Source organism: Chionomys nivalis, chromosome 10 (genome assembly GCF_950005125.1).
Source record: "Chionomys nivalis chromosome 10, mChiNiv1.1, whole genome shotgun sequence".
Lineage (NCBI taxonomy): Eukaryota > Metazoa > Chordata > Mammalia > Rodentia > Cricetidae > Chionomys > Chionomys nivalis.
Window position 1 is genome coordinate 10,929,167 of NC_080095.1, and position 10,597 is coordinate 10,939,763.

Here is a 10,597-nt window from a genome sequence, read left to right on the forward strand (position 1 = left end):
ACCTTTCTCAGTTCAGTGGGTTGCAGACAATGTGTTTTTCATCTGCACAGTACATTTTTATTTTTTAACCATTCATGTAAGTGTGTGGTGTTGAATATAATTAGGGAGATTCCTGAATCCTCTAGGAGTCTTTAGATTACATAATGATTTCATCATTTCAAGTACTCTAGATACTGGATGAGAGCCAAAAGATGGGAAGGAAGTTTTTTACACAGCCTCATTTTATTTCTTTGATTTTATTTGTTCTTCCTACTCTACATTCAGAATATTGATCATATCCATTTTTATGCTGTGTTACATACATTCATAAGTGCTGGATATCAAATAGAAGTGGGGGGCTGGTGTTTGTTTTGAATGTTGTAATCAAAACTTTATTTTCTGATGGAAATGTGATATTTTAAAGGATAGAAGGGCTAGGATAGCTCTGAGTTATAGTACTTACATTTCATCTACAAGGTATTAAGTTCAAAGAAAAAAGTTCAAATTAAAAAAATCGGAATTGTATACAGAGCAATATCATTTACCACATTCACAGACTTGAAACAGGCAATTTTGTGGCTGGAGAAGGAATGATAGCTCCTAGAGTAGAAAGAGCAGATGAAAGTTTTCGAGTGGGAATAAGTATACAGTATAAGAGGAGATCTGTTCTTGCTTCCCATAAAAATCAGCTCTTCCTAGGACTGCAGCATTCTTGACTTGTTTCTATATAACAGTAAATGATGAGCTCAACACATGGAAAGGAAAATGATCAAAACAATGGAAACATTAATTATCACAGTGTATGATTGCACATGGGTGTAGAGGCCATAAGTCGATTCTGAGTGTATTTCTCAGTTGACATCTACCTTATTTTTTGAGGGTCTCACACTATACCTGAAGTTCAGGAGAGTCATTTAGAATGGTTGGATGGCAAGATCCAGAGAAGCTCCTTTTACTACCTCACCAGTTCTGAGAATATAAGGATAAATCATCACCACCAGCTTCAAAGCTAAGTGGTGAAAATCAAGCTAAAACACATATTCTGTGAGGCAGGCACTTTACTACTGAACCATCTCCTCAGCCCTGAACTGTAGCACTGTTCATTGTAAACATTAATAAAAATGTTGTAAACTATAAAACTAGCATATATATCATATAATAATTTTTAAGAGAACAAGTTTTGTCAATTCTGTACTTTTAAACCATTTATTGTCAATATGAAAATGAGTGCTATATGTCTGGCCCCAAATATGTCTCTAAAAATAAGCCTGTTTTAGAGTTGGGCAAGTTGTGAAAGAGGAAAGATATGGGAAGAGATGAGGGAAGAACATAATGATCAGAATTCATTATATGAAAAAAAATATTTCATTTTTTTAAGAACTCTGTATGAGATGGTTGGGAATGAGCACCTTTAATTCTATCACTGGGGAGATAGTAGCAAGAGATTCTTTCATGATTCAATATCAGCTTGGTCTACATAGTTAGTCAACTAGAGTGGCCCTGTGTAAAAGACAGGAAGAAAGAAATTCAGTCCCTCTGCTTATAAATAAATATTTCTACCTGTGGATGTGGTAGTGGTGGAGGTGTTGGAGGTGGTGGTGGTATCTGTGCATGTGTGTGTGTGTCTGTGTGTGTGTGTATGTGATTACATCATTAAATGTTACCATTGGAGTGTAATTATATTTGTGACTGTGTCTGTAAGTGTGACTCTGCATGAGTGTGAATGTGTGTGTTGTGAAGTGAGGCTGTCCCTAACTGTGTAGTTGTATTGTGACTATGGTTGCAGTTGTGCACACTGTCACCATCCCCACCCCCATTCTCTCATCAGAAAAATTTTAAACTGTCCCAGTCTGCTACCTATTGATGTGGTCAGCAACATGGAAAGGAAAGGGTTTGTGTAATCTTAAATATTACAGACCACTGTGACAGAAAATTAGGATCTGAAATCCAGACAGAAACCTGAAAGTGGGAACTGAATTAGAGATCAAAAATAAACTGAATTCATAGACGTGTTCTCCATGGTTGTGCAGCCTGCTTCCTTATACAATGCAAAAGAATGGCCATTTCCACCTGCCAAAGAATGGCAATTTCAACATTTGTCTGGGCCCTCCTACAACAGTTGTTAATAAAGAAAATGACATCACAGTCATGTCTGCATAGTAATCTAATGTGCGTATTTTTTCCAACTACGGTTCCTTTTCCCATAATGACCCTAGTTTATTTATTTATTTTTTTATTACTTTATAAAAAATACCAATGAAGATTTCCACTTCCTCTGCTCCCCCACTCCCCTCCTGCTCCCCAAATACCTTCCGCGCTCCCACTTCATCCTGAGTGAGGGCAAGGTATCCCGATATGTGGGAAATCCAAGGCCCTCGCCCCTATATCCAGGCTTAGGAAGGTATGCATCCAAATAGAAAAGAATCCCAAAAAGCCAGTACATGCAGTAGAGACAAATCCCAGTGCCATTATCATTGGCATCTTGATCTGCCCCAATTGTCAGCCACATTCAGAGGGATCAGTTTGATCCCATGCTCATTCAGTCCAAGTCCAGCTGGTGTTGGTGAGCTCCCATTAGTTCAGGTACATTGTCTCAGTGCGTGGAACAACCCCTCCTGGTCCTGGCTTCCTTGTTCATATTCTCCACCCTTCTGTTCTTCAACTGGACCTTGGGAACTCAGTCCAGTGCTCTGGTGTGGGATGCCCCTAGTTTATATCATGTAAAAAGATTCTGACCACCACACAAATGAACAGGCTGGTACTGTTAATTCTATATGACCCATTAAATGAGTATCCATCTATCCACTTTACATAATTAAACAAATGACCAAATAAACCTTTAAAAATGAGGATATACCTCTCAAATAGAAGATAATAATAAATAATGTGTGATTTTACTATGAATGAATTCCCTTTGCAAATGCTCTTTTTCTAATGACTTCCTTCTAGAGAGTCTCATGGAAAAAGAGATACCCAAGGAGTAAGAGAGTATGGAATATGGACACAAACTCTCTGTGGGTGTTTGAATATAATTGGTTCACATAGTATCAAAGGGAGTGACACATTTTAAGATGTGTGGCATTGCTGGTATGGGCATGGCCTGAGTGGAGGAAATGTGTCACTATGGAGGGTAGGCTTTGATATTCTCTATGCTCAGGATGCTGCCGAGTATATAAGTGAATTCCTCTTCCTTGCAAGATGTTGGACTCTCATCTATTCCTCTAGCACCATGACTTCTTGCATGCTGTCATTCTTCCTGCTATGATGAGAATGGTCTGAACTTCTGGTGCTGCAGGAAAGTCCCTAAATTATACAGTTTCCTTATAACAGTTGTGGTCATAGTGTCTTTTCACAGAAAGTAACTTAAAAAATATCTCTGAAATAACTAAGGAAAAAATATTCAAATAGGTGGATTTATACCTAGTTCCCCAATATAGTATAAAAATGTGCATTTATTTCTCAAATACTTATTTCCGGATTTTTGAAAACACAATGAAAATATTAAACAAACCCAAGCTGAAACATACTAAGCATCATGTCTGAAAAAATCTTTTTAGAACCCTGAAGCATTAAAAAACACAGGAAACATTAAACTCATACTGTACATGATGATCACGGCTTTCCCAGGATGGCTGTCTCCTTAATGTGAGAAGCAGATTCTACCATTGCAACTCACAATAAAAAGTGAAAAGACTATGCATAAAGAAAGAGTAGACACAAATTGTGATGTCTCTAATGCCAAGTTAGACAGACATTTCCTGAGTCTTGAATGAATAGGTTGGGTCCAGCTCTGCACGTCTCTTCCCTGGTGATTTGCATTAACAAGACACAGGAAAAGACGCTAGAAACACTTGTTATCTATGCCTTGACTATCATTCAAGTCACAGGGTTCCCCATGTTCATATCTGCTTTCCAGTCCACTTCTTCTCGTCACTTAATTTTCTCTGTCTTATTATTACATCAGTGAACATAACCCTGAAACCTGGCTGCATGCTGTTTCTTTTCATGAAGTGTTATGAGTAGCTGAGCTTCCCATCACTTACCAAAGCAACAATCATATTTAGGAATCTGTGATTGGAGACAAACTGCAGAGAGTGACAGAGAAATATATAAAAGTACCAGGATAGACTGATATAAATCAAAATGAACAAAAAATAGTGTCCAGGTAGGAAGTTTATAAGTGAGAAGGTGAAATCTGAGCCTAATAAGATGGGACCCAAATCAGTCCCACAGATTTCCTTTCAGATAAACATGTGAAATCACATGTATGAAATATGTGTGAGCTTCTTCCTCACAAGTTATTTCCTGACAGGTTGTAAAAGTGAGACAACTCCACAGACACCAAGAGAAAGAATTTTAAGTAATTCCTTAAACTGGATTTTAGTTCACCAAAAGTAACAATACCATTTAAATTTTCTCCTGGAAGTTACAGAGATACATAAATCCTTTGAGAACCTGATATTCTCCTCTGCCTGTAGTGAATGAATATGGACCTAATTAATATAAATACTTCCATGTTTTGCTTCTAATGACTGTACAGTATGACTCATAATATTTCCTGTTTCTCTGATATTAAATCCAGACAGCATCACCTAAATGTTCCTGAGGTTCAATATCAAGTACCTCTAAGACAAACAAAGCAAATCTCAGTTTCCCGGAGGAGAAATTGGAAACATTGCCTATGCTTCCTTTTATGTTCTCAGGAACCTCCCCAAATGCAAATCAGTCCTCAAGCTCAGGATGAAATCCAAGGCCAAGCTAAGAGACCCCATCTCCTTCTGACTAGAGCCTCCAACACAGCATGGCTGTCCTGGTGCTGTTCCTCTGCCTGGTGACATTTCCAAGCTGTAAGTGCCTCAGGGTTTCAGGAAAGAGACCCAAGTTTTTCATCTATGGGTTATATGACTGATGGTGATGTTGCTTGTCCCTAGGTGCCCTGTCTCAGATACAGCTGAAGGAGTCAGGACCTGGCCTAGTGGAGCCATCACAGACCCTTTCCCTCACCTGCACTGTCTCTGGATTCTCATTAACCAGCTATAATGTACACTGGATCCGCCAGCCTCCAGGAAAGGTTCTGGAGTGGATGGGAGCAATAGCATATAATGGAAATACATATTATAATTCAGCTCTTCAGTCCCGAATCAGCATCACCAGGGACACCTCCAAAAGCCAAGTTTTCTTAAAACTGAACAGTTTGCAAACTGATGACACAGCCATGTATTTCTGTGCCAGAGACACAGTGAGAGAACTCCAGTGTGAGCCTGCACAAAAACTCCCTGGACACTCATGACCAGCAGGGGGTGGTGAAGACCAACAGGGTCTCCCAAGACCAGTATGTGGTTGCTTAATAAGATGAGAAGTTCTAGACTCTGCTGCATGAGATTATGTTTCAAAATTAGAATCTGTGTTTTCCTCTTCCAAATACAAATAAGAAAAAAATCTTTAGAGGCATCTCTTCACTGTCATAGTCTAATAAACTTCTTATATGTTCAAATACTATAACAAATAGCTTTTCCCCTAGCTCTGTAATCTATCAATCTGCTTCTTGTTATTAGATAGAATGACATATAACATTATATGTTTTACACACACACATATACACACATATTCACACACTTTTTATATATGCAGATATTTTAAAGGAGTTAGCAGTTATGACACTTGTTGAGGTTAGGTTCAGTTATAAGCTAGAGAACTTTAAAAGAGCTGTAATTTGTCCTCTTTGTTTTTGTACCTGTGATAAAGAAACCACAGCTTCCCTAATTTAAAGTCATTTTCCCACAACACCCTGGAAACTGAAATAGTTTCCTTCTACACCAAGAAGGTCCCATAAAAGGATAGAATTGATAATTGTTTTTCACAGATCCCATTTCGTGCATTTGCATCTTGGTAAAAATTAGTTTTGCCTGTAATTCTCTTTCTTGGTTGAGTCTTTGTGTGGTTTTGGTATCAGGGTAACTGTAGCTCCATAAAAGGAGTTTGGCAATGACTTTTTTGTTGCTATTTTGTGAAACACATTAAGAAGTATAGGTATTAGTTCTTCTTGGAAGTTCTGGTAGAATTCTGCATTGAAACCATCTGATCCTGGGCTTTTTTTGGTAGGGAGGTTTTTGATGACAGCTCCCAAGGACTAGATGAAGAGCAGAAGGAGGGAGAACATGAACAAACAAGTCAGGAAAGAATTAAATCACAGTGCAATGCGGATGGAGAGAAAAGATGGGCATTGTAAAAGGGAACATAGTTCTGTTACATTACTGTAAAGGAGTTTGGACAAATTGCAAAAATTTAATATAAAAGAAACATGCCCAACTTTCTCACTTCTATGTGAGGATCCAAAGAAAATGAAATTTTCAATTAAAATTGATTATTGCATTTCAATGGTTATTTCCATATCCCACTGTTCTATTGTCTCTTACTGCCTGAGTCTCTATAAGTAAAGCCTGAGTTGTCAAATCTCACAGAGATACCCACAATTACTTGTGATTGTAGTTATCATATCCCTATGATTTTCACTTAAATGCTTCAGTATGCAATTGTCCATAAATAAATGTAGACACAGAAGTTACATTGATTATATTTCTGTAAATTAATTTATTGAATTAATGTGGCCAAATAATAATTTGTGCATTCAGATATCAGCATCCTGCAAAGTTTTCAAGTGAGTAAAAAACATATGAAAATATTATACTCTAAGACAAGAAGAAGAAAAATATTCATTGTTTCCTTGAAGCCCCTTTCATGATTGCCTCATATGATTATTTTAGTGAACATGGGGCATTTTTATTTACAAGAGTTATGCTCACTTGATGAGTTCACTGCATTTTTCTCTGGCCATTGGCCTTTGTTTCACTTGGACTGATATTCACTGTTTTTTTACTGAACTGAAGCAGATTCTCCTAGTGACTTGTTTTCCATTCTAGTGTATTATTTTTCTCCGAGCTCTCACATTCATCCCCTGTCTTCCGGCATAAGGAATGTCTTATACAATATCTTTTGTATCCTGTTGTATTGAAAATAAGCACATACATCTGATACATTTATTAATAAAATTTTCAATACAATTTATTAATAAATTTAACAGATATATGGAACATAAAATCATTCATGTTGCTATTGTCCACCTGCGAGATAACCTCCAGCTGCTCTATAAGCTTAAGTGACAGAGATAACATCTCTACATCTCCTTTTTGTCACTTATCAATGGGAAAGAAATCCTGAAATCTTCACCTACTGTCCACAACCTGGGACACTCTGACATGAATCTCTAAAATTTGTCATAATGCACAGAAATACTTGTATTCAGAATGAATTTTTGGATGTGGACACTGGGTCCTATTTGCAGGCTTTATCAGAGAAAACCATGCTGTAAATATTGGGCTGCAATTTGAGCAAGGTTAGACACCAGTTGTTATGTTTTCCTGCTTCTCAGAACGTTTAGAGGCAGTTCTGTTTATGAACATAAGACAAATTTATCCAGAAAATTTAAAAATATGTATGTTTGGATTTTCATTGCTGAAATACATTCTCTTTCTTTTAAACATGTAAGATGTAACATTTTGTGCTTCTAAATTCTGTAACTGCTATCCCCTCTCTTCCCTCAACAAGGAAGCTTCTGCATGTCTTAAGGAAAGATGATTTTAACGATTATTGATTTGTCACTTACAATATATTTGAAGCTGTTAATTTTTTCCATGTTCACTTTAATTTTACCATCTTCTTTTCTTCCATGTATATAAAAATAAAAACTTATTGTTTTGACACCTTCACAATGAATATACCTGTAGCTCTTGCTATTTCAGAAAGTAACTGTGACTCCATGGTTTCTAGCCAGCCCACATCTGAGTCAATCAAATACAAACCTGCCACTGCCACAATATGTAGTTTGCAACTAAATCTTTAATGCTCTATTTAAAAATAAAGATTCAGGAGTCAGAAGCTGGGCTGGCAACTCACTAGCTCAGAGAGTTGAGGAGCTGATATTTCCTCTTCATCAAGGTCTCAAAATAGAGAGCATCCTACTACTCCATCAACTCAAAAATGATGGGCACAGTCAAAGTCACTTCTTACATCCTCCTGTGCATCTCTGTATCTGTGCAAATATAATTCAGTTCTCAAATCCTGAGTCACCATCAGCAGGGACACCTCAAAGAGATAAGTTTTCTTAAAATGCAACACTCTGTAAACTGAGGACACAGACATGTATTACTGTGACTGATACACAGTGAAGTAAATCCACTGTGAGCCTGCAGAGACCCCCTATTCAGAGAAACCTGGGGAAAGGAGAGATGCAAAGGACCAACAAGATTTCTAAAACCATTAAGGATCACTTCAGAAATTTGAAAGCTATATACTATGCTGCATGGACTTTTGCTATGATGTTGAAATATGAGGTTTCTTCTTCTAGACAAAAAAGTCCAGTTGAGGTCCCTCTCAACTGTTGAAGCCTATCAAGCTTACTATTTTTTCCCAAGGTAGAACCAATGGATTATACCCACATATCAAATCATCTGAGCTATAAATTTGCTTCTTTTTGTCAGACAGATTGACATATAATTTTATATGTGTTGTGCATTTATGAATACTTTTCTGGTTAATTCCATTCAATGCATTATATACATATGTTTGTGTGTGTGCATGTGTATTTCAAGAGGAGACTGTAAGTTATGACACTTGTTAAGTGTAAGCTCATTAAGTATGCTTAAATATTTAAAGTAATCTATAATTTTTGTATTTTTTCTTTTTTGTAGACATGATGGAAAAACTACTTCTAGCCTGAATTAATATTTCTTTCACAAGACATCTTGGAAATTTAATATCCAAGGGAAGAGCAGTTTCTACCGCTGCAACTCACAGCAAAAAGTGAAAAGACTATGCATAAAGAAATAATGGACACAAATTGTGATGTCTCTAATGCCAAGTAAGACAGACATTTCCTGAGTCTTGAATGAAGAGGTTGGTTTCAGCTCTGCAATTCTCTTCTTTGGTGATTTGCATTAACAAGACACAGGGAAAGACACAAGAAACTCTTTTTAATCTATGCCTTGATTATCATTAAAGTCACAGGGTTCCCCATGTTCATATCTGCCTTACAGTCCACTTCTTGTTATCACTTAATGTTCTCTGTCTTGTTATTACTTCAGTGAACATAATCCTCAAACCTGGGTGCACACTGTTGTTTTTTTATGAAGTGTTAAGAATTAGCTTATATTCCCATAAATTACCAAAGCAACAATCATATTTAGGAACCTCAGACTGGCTACAAGCTGAGGAAAGTGAAAGAGAAAGATATAAAATACATGGCTAGACTGACACAAGTCAAGAGTAACAGAAACTAGTGTCCAGGTAGGGTGTTCCTAAGTGAGAAGGTGATATTGAGCCTAATAAGATGGCACCCAAATCAGTACCACAGATTTCCTTTCAGATAAACATGTGAAATCACATGTATGAAATGTGTGTGAGCTCCTTCCTTACAAGTTATTTCCTGAGAAGTTATAAGAATGAGACATCTCCACAGACACCAAGACAAAGAATTTTAATTAGTTCCTTAAACAGGATTTCTGATCACCAAAAGTAACAATATCATTTAAATTCTCTACTGGAAGTTACAGAGATACATAAATCTATTAAGAACCTGGCATTCTCCTCTGCCTGCACTGAATGAATGTGGACCTAGATAATGTAAACACTTCCATGTTTTGCTTCTAAGGCCTCTACAAAATGACTCTTAATATTTCCTATTTCTCTGGAATTGGAAATCCAGAAAGCATCACGGCAATGATCCTGAGGTTCAATATCAAGTACCTCTAAGATGCACAAAGCAAATCTCAGTTTCCTGGACGAGAAATTGGAAAGATTGCATGTGCTTCCTTTTATGCTCTCTGGGACCTCCCCCATTGCGAAGTAGTACTCAAGATCAGTATGAAATCCACGGCCAAGCTGAGAGGCCCCATCTCCTTCTGACTAGAGTCTCCAACACAGCATGGCTGTCCTGGTTCTGTTCCTCTGCCTGGTGACATTTCCAAGCTGTAAATACTTCAAGGTTTCAGGAAAGGGACCCAGGTTTTTAATATATGGGTTATGTGATTGATGGTGTTGTTGCTTGTCCCTAGATGCCCTGTCCCAGATACAGCTGAAGGAGTCAGGACCTGGCCTAGTGCAGCCATCACAGACCCTGTTGCTCACTTGCATTGTCTCTGGATTCTCATTAACCAGCTATGGTCTAAGCTGGATCCGCAAACCTCCAGGAAAGGGTCTGGAGTGGATGGGAGCAATATGGGGTGGTGGAAGTACAGAGTATAAATCATCTCTCCAGTCCCGAATCACCATCACCAGGGACACATCCAAGAGTCAAGTTTTCTTAAAGCTGAACAGTCTGCAAACTGAGGACACAGCCATGTATTACTGTGCCAAAAGCACAGTGAGAGAACTCCAGTGTGAGCCTGCTCAGAAACCTCCATGTGGAAACACTCACCACCGGCAGGGGGCGATAGGGACCAACAGGTTCTCCCAAGACCAGTCAGTATGTGGTTGCTTAATAAGACAAGAAGTTCTAGACTATGTTGCATGGGCAAATGTTTCAATTTTAGAATCTGTATTTTCATTTTCCAAACACAGATAA

The 10,597-nt window shown here is 37.7% G+C and overlaps 3 gene segments (V, D, J or C); all 3 read left to right on the forward strand.

Moving 5' to 3' along the window:
- Positions 1–4,761, forward strand: part of LOC130882824 (Ig heavy chain V region MC101-like) — a 29,122-nt gene extending 24,361 nt beyond the window's left edge. Inside the window, 1 exon segment of the V gene segment in view lies at positions 4,683–4,761. Coding sequence covers positions 4,683–4,761 — 79 coding nt within the window.
- Positions 4,762–4,780: 19 nt separating this feature from the next.
- On the forward strand, positions 4,781–5,269 carry LOC130882826 (Ig heavy chain V region PJ14-like). The segment is given in 2 exon segments: positions 4,781–4,826; positions 4,911–5,269. Coding segments are annotated over 2 exon segments (405 nt in total).
- A 4,681-nt stretch (positions 5,270–9,950) lies between these two features.
- On the forward strand, positions 9,951–10,597 carry LOC130882827 (Ig heavy chain V region PJ14-like). The segment is given in 2 exon segments: positions 9,951–10,004; positions 10,089–10,597. Coding segments are annotated over 2 exon segments (555 nt in total).